The sequence below is a fragment of the Calliopsis andreniformis genome, chromosome 12 (genome assembly GCF_051401765.1).
Source record: "Calliopsis andreniformis isolate RMS-2024a chromosome 12, iyCalAndr_principal, whole genome shotgun sequence".
Lineage (NCBI taxonomy): Eukaryota > Metazoa > Arthropoda > Insecta > Hymenoptera > Andrenidae > Calliopsis > Calliopsis andreniformis.
Genome location: NC_135073.1, coordinates 14736454 through 14753660, shown reverse-complemented (window position 1 = coordinate 14753660; position 17207 = coordinate 14736454). Strand labels below are relative to the sequence as shown.

Genomic DNA, 17207 nt, shown 5'->3' with positions numbered 1-17207 from the left:
AAACATTCAACGGGAATGTGAACACAAAAAAAAAAACATTCTAGTAATAGTGTTTGGGCACGATTGAAAATCCCCTTTGCCCGCGATCTCGCTGGTGGCACGGGTTCACCTTGTCCCAGCCCGTCTGTTATTGGGATTCACCCTCGTGGAGATGGGGTGTAGAGTAATCGTGGTTGAGGAGAAAATGGAAAGCCGGCGGAGCACTTTAAGGAGCGTTATCTCGATCCAGGCTCGAGATCCATCGTTCATCTCGTCATTCGTCGCGGCGGGAGTAGGATTCTTCATTAATCTCATCACTCGTCGTGATCCTCGCCATTAATCTCGTCACTCAGATATTTCTCCTCGAATGAAACCGCGTCGGTGTTTGTCATAGCTCCGAGCTGCGTTGAATGAACGACATCAAGGTGTTCATGAAGCATTACTCCGTAATGAGTGGCTTTCAAACGCGAGAATATCGATCAAACTCTGCACACCTGATACTTTCGCGAAAGTTACTGTACAGATTACGTGGAACTTGAAAATTAATGGATTCGAGAGAATCGATCAGTTGGAAAATGGGATCGTATTTTAATGATAAAGAAATCAATTTGCGTCTTCAGCCTATAGCTATAATGGTAGTATAATTACACGCGTCAATAGTAGAACACTTGCAGAATTAGATTACACTGTCGATAGTGAGGCAATTGCATTTGCGTGTCATTCTAGGGGGTATAGGTATCTGATACTAGATACCTGCTGCTCCGCTATCAAACTTAACACCTCGTAATTAACCCTGAGCAAATACTACAGAATTATGTTATCGTCTACATTATATCAATTCCTTTGGCAATCATAGTTCCTTTTATCGCGATCAGAGATCCTTCTCCCAGCTTTTTCGTGGCACTAGTTAGACTTCGAAATGAAGGTTCGTTTGAGCCTTGCCAAGGGGAAGTCAAGACGTCCCTCAAACTTAGCGACACTGTCCGTTCGCGTCTTGGGTGTGTCATACCGACCGAAATATCTTCACTCTTGGTATCCTTGCGACGTAACGCGCACGTGCTCCTCTCCTAACTGGAATGCCTCTTGAACCGACTTCCGTCACCTGTGACGGTGTGTATCCGTTGTAAAAAGATCGATACGCTGTCTGTCGAGTGGATACTCGAGAATCGCAGCGAGTGGATGAAATTCATGAACGCTGCATGGTCGACGGGTCGACGTTTTACGAGCTGCGACCGCCCGTAACGGACGGATATCGCATGCAAGTTTAATCAGTCGGCAGTTAGTTCGACGCTTTGCGTGCTTAAAACGCTCCCGAATCTCGCGTTTTTGGTTTAGGAACAACTGTACAACATCATATTAACGATTTATCTGTTTGCTTTTATGAGCACTTTGACTGGGTCGATAAATCCTTCTGCCTTAAGCCGCGTTTCCACGTGAGCAATGTTGTATCTGCATCAGGTATTTGCTTTCTGCATCGTTTCAATTTCAAACGACAATAATTGTCATTGAATTATAATAAATTACAAAGCAGAAAATTTTCCTGTTATGGGTCACAGATGACCCCCAGCTTTACACTTTCATATGTGTCGCAAATAGAATATTCTGCACGTAGAAACGTGGCTTGCAGTCTCTTCATTCTCCACCCATAATTTCTTGGTGATCATTTTAGCCTTCCCAGTGTCTAATAGTTAGAAATATTGGCTACTTTATTAAGTGACATATTCATCTAAGCACATGCAGTGTAGCTAGACCCGCGAACAGAAATTATGTTCGAATACGCCGTTGGGATGACGGAAAAGTGACGCAACTCGAAAGCTGTAATTTGTCAGCGAAGTGGTTTGAAGCCGTTTATTTCAGGCGGTATGATTTAACGGTAATATAATCTCGAAAGCCTTGACTTTTCGGTCACGCGTCGATTTCCGTGCGCAGGAGCCCTGTATTGTATCACGTACCTCCAATTCGAAAAGTTTCGTCCATGGTAGCTAAAGCACACCCCTGAACGAATAATCGAACGTTGGGGTGGATTCGGCATTCATGAACCGCGATAAAAGGTACTTAAATAGAAAACGCATCGTCCATACAACATTAGCAGGGGAAAAGAGCCGTCGAAAAATGCGCTTGGAAAAGGAAAAAGTCAGTTATACTCTGCTAGAGTAAACTCGATGAATTTCATTCCGAGTTATTCCGCGCAAATTATGTTCGATTCAAAGGGAAGCGTTATTAGCTGTTCAACTGATGCAAAATACACCGCATATGTATACATTTTTCTCGTGACTATATCGAATTGAATTACTCGTCTCGCTGCGAGCACGAGGGCAAGCATCGCTCTGAAATTGTGGAACGCTGTTCATATGCTCGATATAAATTGCTTTTAATATATTATATAATGGAATAATGTCTGTCGTGGATGGGTAAGAGTATTGAATACGGAATAAATTGTCATCGATCATAATGTCATTGTTTTATCAATCACGATGATTATGTTGACGCGAAAATAAACCGTCATTTGATACATCGTGGCTGCTTTGAAAGCCCATTGTTCTCGTTCCCTTGTAAATTTCATTATGACACCTTCACGCGCAGCGATTACTTGTCCGAAGGAGACTCCATTTCTCACCTTCGTCGCTCCTTATATTTCCCTCGAAATTATTCAGTAATATTTTCTGATCGAAACGATCTCTTTCGTAATTAAACGCATTGTTTCAACAATTGAGAAGTGTATTTTTTCGAGCATGCGCTGGAGGTTCGTTCGACTTGCGATGCTCTTTGAAATTTTCTTCCCTCGATGCAAAGCTACGCTGCATTTACCTCGGGAAAAATTCGCTCTGAAACGTATGGATTTTGCAGAAGGTCGACGCGTTCCGTGTTCGTTCAAATGTATTCCAAGATTACAAATCCATCAAGGGCGATTGTCGAAGGTGTGGAAATCGTTCGTCGTTCGAACATTATTTCCACGAGGAAGCGCGTACTTTTTTCCCATCGTACTCGCCATCCGTTATTTCTGTACTCCCGCCTCAAAATAACCTCGCCGAAATGAAAGCTTGTTCTCGTTAGCGTGGAACTTCTTTGAAGGGCGAGGCTGTCAAACAACGACGTTACGCAATGTGTATTCGTAAGGTATGCTGCACGCGTACCGCTGTAGCCTTTGACGAAGTATTAAAGGAGGATGACTCTTAATTGCACGCCAAACCTCGAAGAGGTAAATCTAGAGCAATTTAGAAGGGATCAAAGCGGGATAAGCGCTCTATCGATGTAGGAGGCTTTATTTTACGAGGTGCAACGAGTTGAGGAGCAATGCCTGTTAAGCCACATCTTTGTGTGCGCGATTTGCGAGCTAAAACACATACAGAACTTAGAAAGCGTTAGTTTCCAGACATGTTGCGCATTAAAACGGTATTTTAAGCTACATGTGTATGGGGATAGTGATTTAAAGCGTACTGTAGTGTCTGGTATAAAACGATATCTATCAACTTAATTAAGATTATTCATCTGTCAAAGAACAAAAACAGAGATATCAATATCTAACGTCTCTCTTTATAAAAACCACGGATCAAGTGATAATCCAGCTAAAGTATCAAAATACATAAACACGATTTACGATCTCTCTACCATTGCCTCCTCTATATCTCTAAAAAAGAATATTTTCCATTACCCCGGTGCAGATTTATTTCCCAAAGCATGCAACTCGATCACACCACACCTGTGTCATCACATAAATCCCTGTTGCACGATTCGGTAAAATAGATTTCAGTAAAATTACCGGGTCGCTCGGAAAAAGCACCAATCTCGTGAAAAATGATCGGTTCTTGTCATTCCATAGATACCAACATGGGGTCACAGTGTGTTGTGTTCCTCGCGCCTCAACCCGAGACACAATATAAAACAGTATTTCTTTGGTAGCAGGGTCGTATCCCGAAAACCACCGATTTGTCACTAGGATAGAGATGCGCAGGGACACGATTCGTTCGCGATTTCCGCCAGCAGCCGATTCGTTGACTAGGATGTTCGAGTTAAAGGCAAAAGGCAGTCGGGGAAAATTTATTGGACCGTCCGCGGTCCTGGGACGCGTGATTATTTGCTCGAGGCGGAGAATTTGTCGGTCTCTCGTCGTGACAGAGGAAGGAAGGGAATATCAATCGCCGCGAGGAACTCTCATGGTTCTCTCGTGAAAACTTGCCTAGTCCAAGATCCTGCCCGAGTTCCTGGCCCGTCGCAAACTTATCCGCCGCGTCACGAATTACTCTCCTCGAGGATCGATTCAGTCCTCGTCCCGCGCCAGTCGATTATTATACGATTAATTAAATAGAAAGAGTTTCGACAGATCGGGTAATTAGAGGGTCAGTCGGGGATGAGAGGCTGTCTCCTGACGAGCCTTGGCATTCACTTAGCCAAATCGAGGGCCTATCGATTTGGCATAATTAATAGACAAGTACCAAGTGCCGCGGCAGCACAGAGAATTCTGATTACGCAAAGGGAACGTGCCGCAAGGTTGCAATCAGGGATTCGGTTGCGAACTGAAAGGAGGGGGAGTGTATATTGCAAGGAGCTTTCGATCTGATGGAGTGGTTGACTTGTATTTACGAAGTTTTCAGGAATAAGAAAGCTTCTCGAGTTCTCCGTGAATAGTTTTATTGAGAATTTCGAATAATTCTTACCACACATTATTTTAACATAGTCTAATTTTTGCAGCGTTGGAATATTAAATTATTGAAATTATTTCAGTTCGAGTCGAGTGTTCTACGATTCTAACAAAATTCATTGCAGTGTTGCAGTAGCTCCAATTCCATGGAGTGGAACTTGAGTATTAAAATTCGCTCGGATTTGCGAGCACATATCCGCTCCTTGGGAGCTTCCTTTATCGCGGCTGAATCTAGATTACGAAGCCCGTCCGCGATAAAATGTTTCCGTTTTTAAACGGTACGTTATCGATTCCCCGAAGCGGATGGGCACACGTGTCGGACACGAAAGGTTTCAGAGTTTTTAATCGCGCAAAGAGCACCAGGTTTTTCATATGTGAATCGCTCTTCCCTCATTTCCAGCAAAAAGTAGCTTCGATACGTTCGTGCGCTGTGCTTCATGGGAATCTGTTAGCTGTGCTTCCGCTTCCCTTTTGTTCGCCGACAACCGTCGATTTTCGATATGCATATTCTTCACGTGCCACGTTTTGCTTTCAATTATCGATGTTCCGTATGAACATTTCTTCTATGTATACGACGAGAGCAGAGTGGTGCTCTTTCTTGTATTGATATTAAACCTGTGACGACCCTCTGTAAATGGTCTCAATTTTTGTATGGGCGAGTTCGAAACTGAAATCTTGGAGAAAATTAAGCTGCTGACGGAAAATTGAATTCGTGCAAATATACAGCTTCCTCGAGTAGATTCTCTTAAATGCTTCTCGCTGCGCCAGCTTTCTGCTGATTTGATCCTACGAGTGGTTTCGACTTTGAGGACCATTTTAAATAGCTTTCCTGTAAGAAAGATTCTGTAGGAAATTGAATGAAGTAGATATTTGTTGAACACGGGATTCACAAATATTGAATTTGTACCTGTATTAAGAATTATAAGCAGATATGTCGAATAAAAGTACGAAAAGTCATACTTAGAGTTTAGTCGATAAATAGATACGTATATATTGTTTTACATATCGTTGTAGAAGGCCGCCTCGGTATCCAAAAAATCTCTTTAGTGTGTCGTAAAAATGTTTGCACTCCCCGAAGTGCTAATCTCAGACTTTCTGTCCACAAGACAACGTCTTATCTATTTAATAATTCGCCACGTAATGTTCACAGTAATCCAGCGTGTAACGTGCCTTTGACTTCGAAATTCGAGTGTTATCAGTGACCTAGAATTATTGCGAATCTATCCTAATCAAAATTCTTCGGTGAATAACACTTAAGTCACATTCTCGTGTAAAACATGCAACATGGAAACAGTAATATATCAATCATAACGTCATTCATAAATTCGAATAAAAGTGCCACATTAAAGTCCATAGTCTATAGATAAGCAGATTGCTATCTCGTGGAAAGCTCTATATTCTCCTTTCTCATCCATCACACTCAAATCTTATCAAATCTTATCAAAAGTTCTAAATACTTTTCACAATTCAAAACAGTTTTGAATTCCAAAAGAAGTCTCCACAGACAATTCTATAAAACTTAGCGTCTAAAACACATCCCAAGTCGCACGTGGGAACGTGACTTTAGGCTCCACAATAAACCATTTATAGTGGCCACTTATTTCACTCGAATATCGGTGCTTATCGAGGAAAGCCGTGAACTCCGGTCGTCGCGGGGCATTATCTCATTATCGCCTGTTTGCCAGCCTCGCTGGGAGCCTTCTCGCGGCGTTCGCACTTCCAGTGGTCGCGCGAGCTCGCCTGAAAATTTACAGCGAGCTTAAATGCGGTCCTCGTAGTTCGCAAGACGGGTAAAGCGAAATTAGAACGTCTGAGGCATCGACGATAGGAGGAGGATGGTCGTTGGCTTCCCTTTTACCTTCAACTCTTCCTGCTTCCCATTTTCAGCAGTTTTGCTCGGTCGTAATGAGTCTGGTTGCGTTAGGAAGGCAGAGGTGAATCCTCGCTGAAAATGACCCGGTCGCTCGGAATCGGAAATAATGAAGAGACCATTATTTTCTGCATAACGCGAGTGCGCTGATTTCCAGGGAAACTCTGCTCGTTACTCGGAGCCATGCAAATGCGATACAAAGTAGATACGCGAAATGCAATAATAGTGAGTCACGCTCGCGCTTGATATAGAAGTAGAATCCAAACACGTGTAACGCCCTTGCGTTCATCATAGAAAGTTTGTAATTACGTTGCAAACTTTATCGAACTGGAATTGAATTTTTGTCAGGAGTAATAACAAATTTTCAACTTTTCCGATTCAAATGCACTCTGTAGTTTAGCAAAAAATGACTTTCGAATGAGTTGTCTAGATTCTGTAGCTCCAGAGGTCTTAATTAACTAAATTGTCTTCCATTGAAGTCTTAATCAAGTTTCTCTATTCAAAGCCACTCTATCGATTTACGATAGAAACTCGAAGATTCCACGTCCCCGACCCAAGATCTAAATGAAATTATATTTAACTCACCGAAAGAATTGCATGCATTCAGTGGTCACAGGATTCTCAACCACAAACCGCTACAAAATTTTAACACATAAAACTTTCACACCAGTCCTTTACTATTTACTTCCCCAGTGGTACACCACTTTTCGTTGATCACCGAAGTTGAGCGGTGTCAGGCTTAGTCGAGTGGCTATCGAAGTTCGAGTGCTATTGGCATCAATGGTTTCAAAGTCCAGCTGAAACCGTGAATCCCCAGTTAAATGACTATACCAGCGACCACAGTAAACTACCGTAACAAAGAGAAAGAAGTGAACTTGCAGTTCCATTTGGTGGGTCGCTTGTGCCGCGAGACGTGGAGCAGATTTCACAACCGAAGGTCTCGCAAAACTACGACACGACAATTAAATTCCACTTGGTGCTATCGCGATGTTTGGTCTGTCAAACCCCATTGCTCCAGCTACATTGGCTCTCCCTTTGATCTCATCCTTGTTTAGAATATCCGTATTCCGTTTGTCTCGCCAATCCTCTTATTCGATACATCGCTGCCCCCTCTGACTAATGATTCCGCGTCCATCCTCGCCTGTGCTCGGTGTAAATCTGTCCTTAGGCTGAGCCAACAGCCTAGAAAGAGGGAGGCAGACAGTGACGTTGGACTGACTGATACTTTGGATTCCTCGAGCAAAACACAAAAGCGTGTCGCTGTTCAAGCGAGATGGGAAATTAAGTTGGATCACCGCGTCGCGAGTACTGTTCTGGTCTAATAATTCCGTGCCGATTCAATTAACCACAACCGGCGGCATTCCTGCCTGGCTGATTCTTATTCGGGATCGACCTATCGTGAAGCGAACCCACGACGTGCTAAAGAGCGCGCGGACGCGAACGTTGAATTTATAGAATCGTCAGACGCGACTCAGCACATCGTAAATCGCGCTGTCTTAAAGGGAGCGACTCTTTGAAATTAGTCGAAGGAAAATATTCACTCGTGGTGGAGGTGGAATTTTGACGCTGTGTTCACCGCGCTCGTCTATGCAATTTCCCTTGTCTTGATAGTCTCCAGGAAAGGACAATGTTAAGTCTCTAAGGTGTGAACAGGTCAAAAGAGTGTGCAGTAGGATCATTAGAAAGTAGTATGCATCATTAGAAAGATGTGGTTAAGAGGAGTCGAGTTATACAATTTTTAATTCCAAAATCAGATGAGAACACCGCGAAAAATGGTCTCGAAGTTCGTAGTCTTGTAAAAGGAATCACTAGTAAAGTCCCATCTGGCTCAGGGGTCCAAGGCTTGACACTCGAGGGAGATTCGAGGGTGTAAGTGATACTCCACTGCAGGTTAGGTCACCAAATGTGTCTTCCAATCTTCGATTCATGGTCATACTGGACCTAGAAACAATTTTATACAAGTTTCATCGTTTCCATCATTTTGAATTTTGGAGTAGAAAATTATATACCTGAATCGATTCGTCTTGACGAGACCTTCCCAATAGTGTACAGATTTTACGCAAGTATTTTGATCTCTGTTCACACCTTAGAGACTCAACATTGCCCTTTGTTACAAAATCGATACTTTTTTCTGCCAGCAGTGCAGAGGTCACGTTTTATCCACCGTGAAAAAGTAATTCGAGTTTTCCCTCGGTATTATCCATCTCCCAGCGAAAAGTGATGCGAGCGTTGGAGGAAAATCCGTTACGTTCCTCGCATATTTCCTCTTCGTTGGGACCTTCGTTGAACTAACTGACTTCCTGTGGGTATTAAACCGACCGTTGTTTTGCGTTCGTCGCGCAAACGAAGAAATGAAGATGACTGTACCGGCAGCGCGCATTGTTCTGCTCTAATAAATACGCTCGGAATCAATTGGACGTAACGAAAAGGTTCTGCTACGCCGACAATGATTTAGAAGCCGGCTGGATAGCTGACTCCGACCAGCTCCCAGACGTGACTATGGAATGTTCAAACGTAATGAGGTGACAGTTTCGCGTACCGTGGCAATATTGCATTGTCCAAAATCGTTTAGCTCCGATTCGCCTGCTGGAAATACGAGTACGCTCCGCAGACGGGCATAGAGGGAATCGAATTTGCGCTCGCTGTCTTGGGTAGTTGCTTGTGAACCTGTGTTATGGGTGCCTCGGGGAGAGTTGCTGAGAAAATTGCGTTAGTATTCTATAGGGGCAAGGTAAAGATATTAATAAATAATAGGTAGAGTCAGATTGAAATTGACAATTTGGTGTTTTAGAGGAATTCTGTTCGAGTAAAAAATTGTTGAGTGAGAGATGTGGGTGTAGTGTTCTCTCATGCTGGTAAAAATTGTATGACTCTCCTGCGTGACGCAGAAGTTGATTTTTTTATCCCTCTGACAACACACAGAGGCAAAAAGGAGCCTTGACCTCGAATTTCAAGGACCAGAGAAATTTCTCCATCAGCTCAGACTATTCTGTTCTTCTGTCTACTTTTTCTATATTTCCACGGTCCAATTACTAGAAGATTTCACCGAGTATTACTCCGAAACGTCTTGCGAATGGATTCTCAAAAATATCACGATATTACTCAGCAACCCATACAATAATTGCTTTCCCAAGCGCCAGTTGTATTAGGACACGATTCGTATACTCGAGCTGTTGCTCGCGGTGCCGTTCTTGTCCCTCGAAGCTCGTTCTTTTTTCCTCCCTATCAGCCATTTCGTAACAGCGATACTCCATTGCCTAGAGGGATCGATAAGACACATCAGCAGGCGACAACCCGCGAATATGTAGTTTGCGTTTGGTACAGCTTTCACGACAATCGGTAATCCAAAGTGACGAGACTAATCTCCTCTATTAGGGCGTTATTGTTCGCTTCGGTGGGCGGGAGGCAGCATCCCCGTCTGCCTCGGTATCTTTCGCCGTGGCCTGGTATGCGGCCGTGTGTTTGCGCGCACGAGTGCACACACCGACGGCCTACGGAAACTATAATGCAACTAAATGGATCGTGTAAACACGATCTAACTTGGTGCATGCAATTCCTTGGAAAATTCATGGGCAAAGGGGCGATACGTTAAAGCGATCCGCCGTTTCCGTGTGCAACGCCCCCGCCACCCTCTGCGCGTACGCGGTACGGCTGATCGTGTGCGGTACAATCGCGGTGGCCCAATTATCTTGTCGGGTATGAATTACCTACAGGCTTCTACTTTCTCGTTGGCATCCTCGCCTGGGCATTGTGAGACGAAACTTTCCGTATATTTCGCCTTAATTTTGTTGGGGGTCGCGAGGAGGGAGAACGCGGCAACGCATCGGGGATGGCTCAAGAATGTTCATCTCGACATTTTCGTTGCAACACGTGGGTGGAAGTTTCTTGCGACCACCCTTCCTCGAGGGTAATGCGTTTTCGGGGAACCATGAAAAATGGCTTTCGGTATTAGCGGCTTATAAAAACTAACCGAGGGCGGTTTCTTGTGGTATAAAAGGTGGCCTGAAAAAGACGATCAACAAAGTTCCTACTGTGCTGAGGGGAAAATGGGGGTCGTTGGGGAAAGAAATTAAGTTGTGGTGAGCGGTGAGCGAATTAGGCTGCTCTTCCATGTTGCAGTGTGGGATACAAAATACAATTATAGTACCAGAGGTTGTGTGGTTTTCTTTGTGTTCTGGACCGAGGACGGAAAAACGTCGCTTAGATCGTTTTTTTGACGTACATGGCCTCTATAGGTGTCCAGGGTCCCGATGTCGTGTAAGTAGGGCATACCAACAGGAAACTTATTCAGGTTTAGTCACTTTTTGTTGCGATTTTTTTTTAATCACTTGATCCAATAATAAGACCATGTACCTGCTTGTGGTTCTATTAGAATTACTGTCACTTGTATATGTAGGACCGTGGCTTAAGGCAGAGGACCCCCTGCACCTAAGATCCCCTCTAATAGCCAAGAAAGGTTGATACCAATAAACAAAAGAATGAAGGGTCGAAGATTCAAAGGCAAGTAATGATCCTGAACCTAGGGTCAAATTATCAAATCAACAATAGAAACATTGAAACTTGTAGGGCGTATAATCCCTATCCATAAGTATGGCCGAGCTAGAGTTCGACGAATTGGGCTCTCCAAACCCTTTTAAGAATTGTAAAAGAAATATGTATTAGAAGAGCGACACACTGAGTCATTAGGAGGCATAAGCATTGTTCCTAAGCTTAATATCTTTATCAGCGCGTGGCTGGCGCGCAGCCAATCGACTTTCTGTTCAGCTTTGAGACGATCTACGACAGACACCCTCGCCTTGTTTTGATTTTACTTGTTTGTAGAACTTCTACTCAACCTCTGAATTTCAGCGATGCGACGTTGATCCTCCAGTTCTGATCGTAATCTTCTGTTCAATAGGTTGAAGTGATAGGGCTAGATGCGCCAAATTAGGTTCGACAATCCACATCCAGCCCCTGTAAACTATAAACTACAGTTTTGAAGACATTGTCTTTTACTCCAGGAAATGTATTAATCACAAAATCATGTAGCAAGCGTGAGTCCAATTAATCCATTCGCCTCAGATTTAAATACTTGATAATCGGTAAATACTTGATTGTCCGAAAATCAGAATTATTTATTTTATACGCGCACAGTGTGAGTTGCGGTAGTCATTTGAGTTTATGACCTCGCGACAGTATAACGACCTCAGTTCGTCAAATGAGGCAAATAGGTTAATAAACGACTCCTCCTCGTAAACAACGTAGCATCCAACGTGTATCTAAGACTTAACCTTCCCAAGACTTTAAGCCATTAAGCCTCAAACCTGCATAAACGCATCATTTCATTCACTACTTTTTGTAGTAAATTTACATTATTGAATTCTTCTTTTTCACATTGCTGTTATGCAAGGGAATACCAGAGATCAGCTCAATATGTTTCTTGTTACTCCTTCTCTCTCATCAAAACTTTACAACGCTTTAAAAACTGAAAAAACTACATTATTTAAAACACTAGAGTACACCAGTTGTATATAAATTAAAGACTTTTTTTGTGGATCTTTTTCTTTTAATGAGTGTCTATATAGTATCTATTATTACATATAAAATGTCATTTTTGTCTCGGCAAAATAACGAATAAGATGCATAATGCATAAGGTATACATTTACAATTTTAAATAATATTGCGTTCGCGTAGTTTTTAGCCTTAATGGGTAAAATTATCCCTTCTACTTCGCTTTCCCCTCCCCTTCCAAAGATATGGAAAGCAGGCAAGTGGCGCAGCGTTCTCCAGAAATGAAAATCATCGCGGTCGTGGGAAATTGATGCGTTCAATCGATCCACGGGAAATTGATTGGTGCAAAGCTCGGTCGGCTGCGATATTTTTTTCCGCCAAGCCGGTTGGGGCGTGATCCATTGAGCGAGAAACCACGTGGCTGGCGTCCAGCCAATGCTGAGTTATGTTTATAACAACGTAATTACAGATTCTACGCGGGATTCACCTCGTGTGCCTCGTAACGGCGATACTATGCGAGGCTTCTATACTATACGATGCGACACACTGTCAAGAGATCTTGGACCGCGCCACCGCCGCCAGGCATTCCGTAAGATTCCGTGTTCTCTCCTTTTTCTTCGACGTCGGCGGAGGTTTTGGTTGGCCCGCCGCCCGACAGAACTCTTTCTGCATTCGCTGTTTCCTCACGCGCATCGTTGGAACCCAGGTCCACGCTGGCTAACGTAAACAGGGGACGATAGCGTTTGATCTCGCCAATCGACGACAGTTGCTTGTTTCTTCGACTCTCATATTTTACACTCTTTTTGGCTTGGATTGTTTTTTAGGTATTTAGAGAATTTTCAGGAATTCGTATCGTTAACCCGTGGTCTTGTTACGTTGTTTTTAATCTTGAGAATTTTATAGAACAGTTTGAAAGTTTCGTACACGTAAGATTCGCGAGCAGACCTTAACGACCTGTTTGTCGGTGCATCGACACCAGAACCTCATTTTCTTGCGAAGAGCCGACTTCTCAGCCTGATATATTCTTTGCCCAGCTAATCCCTGAAAGATGCTTAAAGTTTATTCACGAGCAAGTTTGACTTTAATCCTATTAGTCAGTCTTACCGTTTCACCTTCCGACTACTTGGCACCTTCTTCCGGCTCGCTCGGATCCTCGATGGATCAGAGTGCACTGGAACTGGAAATTATCGAGTGTCGTTCACGTCGATGACAATAGTGTTTCTCCATCAGTGTACTTGTTTGAAAATCGTTACACAAAGCGCTCGAAGTTACAGAATTGCATTAGCAATGGCTGCAGTAAGAGCATGGAGGTACGATTAATTATCAATATGCGCTGCGGTCGCTGGAAATAGAGGGGAGAACAATGACGCGTGGAGAAAATTCCATTGAAATTTAAATGACATTTACGAGCGATCTTTGAATGTAAAGGGCTGACTAATTACTGTTCGTCGACGAATAATAATGAATGTTAATTTCTAACGGCGGCTCGTTGTTCAATTAGGATCGTTTTTGCTCTCTCTGCTCTTTTTCACGATTCGCTCGCTCGACAGGTACGAATTCCGTGAGCGATCGAACGAAACGTTTCTGGAGTATCGATTCAAATTATTTCGGCTCGAGCTGAGTTACGTAAAGGAATGGGCCATCAAATTTTGTCGCGTTACGGGGCTAAACAGTGTTTCCGTCAAGTGCGCATGGAACTACCGTGCCCTCGTAAATTATGAAATTAAATTACTTAGGAAAGGCTATCGGAGCGAGGTTGTCGGCGACGCTATTCGTTACATAAAATTTGCGTACATTGAGAATATCGTGGCTCCTTCGGTTTTCCGATGTTTTATAGGTAATATAAAGTGCGCTCGATTAAAGCTTGATTCATCGTGGTCATTATTTACAAAAGATTCGCTGTACGACTAATTTAGCAGGTCGAAGATAAACGTTGTGGGATACAGAGAATTGTGAAAAATTTATATTGGAATTTTTATTGTGTATCTCCATAGATTTAGGAAGGATTCTGTTGCTACTGTGAATTTATTAAGTGAACAGGTCATGGAGGAGATAGATATTTGATTGCACTTAGCAAGCATAAACATGATTATAAATCTCCAAGACAGTCTTTTGAATATATTGCACACTGTGTAGAAAAGTTGGACACTCTGACTACTAACATCTTTGACAGAGGTTCGTTCTCAGAAATGATGATACTGTCGTTTTAAATTCCACGAAACTTTTATGCACAGAAAATATCTTTGTGCATCTCTTCTAAAATCTTCCTGTTGACTAATCAATTCAATAGAATTATATCGTGATGCTTGACGTAATTTGACGCTTTCTAGTAATTTGACGTTTGAAGAGCCCGAAAATTATTTTCCGATAATCGATGGCAGCGGAATCGAAATTCTACGTACGTATTAAGGATTTACCTAGGGTCCGACACCTACCCGCCCCTAAAGTGTCCCGCTGCACTATTTCCGTCGCTTTGGGTGCTGTCGTAAAAAGACGCGTGGACGTGTATTAATAGATTGCCCGAGTACGCATCCCTGGTGACATCGCGTACCATCGAAATTCAGCCAAAACTGCAGCATGAATTTCTCTTATGCAATCTTCGACCACTAATACGAGAGACCATGGTGTGTATTGATACACGGATGACTATAGTCTCGCCTGTCACTCAGAAATCCAAGAAACGTTCGTCCATTATCATCAAAGAACACAAGAAATAAATAATTTTCCTTTCTAGCGATCACAATTTTTTATTGAATTTATTACTGATTTTTTTATTTGTGTTTGTTTCAGAATCACGAGTATGGCGGGTATGGAGATGAACCGCGACGCAAAAGGTATGTTTCTGAAATTAATTTTAATTTTCGTACTTCTAGAATTGTATCCCTTTGCTCAGATTAATTGTAAAATGAGATTTCTATAGAACAGGTTATTTCTGAGAACCAAAAGAAAATCACTTATTTAGTGAAATAATATTTTCACTGGATCTTTAATTTGTGTAGCTATTGGATAGCTTAACGAGCCATAAAGTCACCGGACTAGGCGGTCTTCCAATTATTTTGAGTGGCGTACTAACAATGCCGCCATGAATTTCGCGGTATTTATAAGCACAATCATACTTGCGCCCTTCGTTTCAGCCTAGCAATCGTTCTTACAGTATCGCGTTGCTTAAACCCATTAGCTTCTATAATAGCTCACCTTGTTCGACAGCGCAAACCGACTCGCGTGCTGAAAACAATTTATTGCTCTTTGCCAATCCCTCCGTCTCGGTGGATACATTAAGACAGATTCCTCGTTTGACAGATTTCGAGGTCTAATAATAACATTGTCTACTGAACGGTCCCCCGATTATCCACATAGAGAATAAAAGCCATCGAGCAGGGAAAGAGGGAGGCAAAAGCGCTCTGCGCAGATACTGCAGCGTGAGAGGCGAGGTGCAGAACAGATTACCGCCATGAAACTGAACCATAAAAGAAAAGCACATACTTAGCTTGGAAGGGACGCTCAAAAGACATAAAGCTGAACCTGAAAGTGCCATTCTTTTAAAGGGGGAGTCCACTGGCGAGGGAGAACGGTTATCATCACGAGTAGAATTCAAGTAATTACGATGAAGGGTCAGAGATCAGGTTGGGACCAAGGTGCACGCTACGTCCAGGCCGTTCGGTGTCCGACGCAACTGCATCACCTGGGTTCTATCGTGAGATGCAGCGGCGTCGATCGCGCTCGGAGGAAAGTTACCGCTCGCAAGTTCATAGAGCGGATATCGCTCGATATCAAATTCCCGCCGCTCTGAATCACGCTTAACGCTCGAGTTAACTTCTTATTATTAGACTTGGCCCGAGCCGAGGAAGGAGGCGGGTTCGGATCGGTCTGAAACTTTGGTCACCGTCTGCGACGTTTTAATTAATTTCGATGTATGCCTCGCGAGCGCTCTATCTCTCTCCTCGTTATCACCAGCCAATTCCACGCTCGAGACGTCGTTGTAACGATGTTACCGCTTCAGAAACCGATACCAGCAAGCCAGGAAACAAGCTCGTCGCCCTCGACCGAGGGAAACTTCGTCAGGATTTCTCGAATGAAAATCTGCTGAGTTTTGCCGCTTTAAATAATCGAAGAATTCGTACGCTGGTTATCTGTCGCTTCCTGGGAAATGGAAATAAGGAGACTTAATTTAGTGTTATTTTAATTTGCTAGCGTACACAAAGGGTGCAAGTTTTGCAAGAAGGTTGCATTCAGCACGTAGAAATAATAAAAGTCGAGTCGCGGAGGGTTTCGTGTTGATATAATTGTTGTAAACTCGACCCCGTGCAGCACTTTCGTGGACTCTGTCATTAAAAGTTGCCTGCGTTGCGCAATGCCCAACAAAGAACAAAATTAATGCAAAATAGTATATTAGGTAGTATAATAGTAAAAAGAAAAGTATGACAGTACAAAAAGAGGGTAAAAAAGTATCAAACATTTGGAAAAGCACAGAGCTCTTCAGAAGACCCGCGTCACTAGTTTTGAATTAGAGGATTTCGTGAAAGCAAAGGGGTCGAAGTTCCATAATTTCGAGTGGAAGCAACAGATTCGCGGGGAATTGGTTATTTTGAATTGCAAAAGGACGAGTGCTGCAGCGTCGGGGCTAGGTCTCTTTGCCTCTTCGCGGAAAAATGGTAGGCAGTTGAATTTCCGATTGGTTGCAAAGCGAGACGGAAGAGAGAATGGCATCGACGCCGGCCATGAAAAATGTATAGCTGGCCATCTATCAATAGGTGATTCCCTTTTCGTTGTATCGTGCCTGTCGCGTCGAATCTCGGAAGGAAATTACCGTAGCTACAATTTTTCCTTCGTCTCTCTTCACTTGTAATCGAATATTCGTGCCCTGTGCCCCTTTTTCGCGCGCCAGGCTCTGATTTAATAAAAAAATTTCGCCAACTGTGCCCTGGCTGATGCAATTTGACTGCGATTCAATGTTCCGCTACCTAGCGAAAGCAGAATTTCGCGCTGGCCCGAGAACGCGAGTGCTGCAGCCGAATTAAATCGTTATAATTGTACAGGTCACTACCAAATTACGGAGCAATGCTTATATGGTTGATGAAACTCGCGATAAATCGTGAAAAGCTTTGAAACATTCTGTAGAATAATTGTGTAAATGTAAAATAACTGTGAAAGTGGTCTCTGTCCTTTGACGTCTATTTATCATGAAAATTTAACGCCAGTATTGTTATGAAATAATAAAATATAGAGTT

At 43.0% G+C, this 17207-nt stretch overlaps 1 protein-coding gene across 2 annotated transcripts in view; it reads left to right on the top strand.

The window, feature by feature from the left end:
- Nucleotides 1-17207, top strand: part of Sm (heterogeneous nuclear ribonucleoprotein L) — a 125616-nt gene that overhangs the window by 3213 nt on the left and 105196 nt on the right. The window contains exon 2 of one of the 2 annotated variants that reach the window (XM_076389430.1): nucleotides 14770-14813. The exons of the other annotated variant lie outside the window; for it this stretch is intronic. Within the exon in view, the coding sequence (XP_076245545.1) occupies nucleotides 14770-14813 (44 nt within the window). The remainder of the gene's footprint in view (nucleotides 1-14769; nucleotides 14814-17207) is intronic. 2 annotated transcript variants of the gene reach the window in all.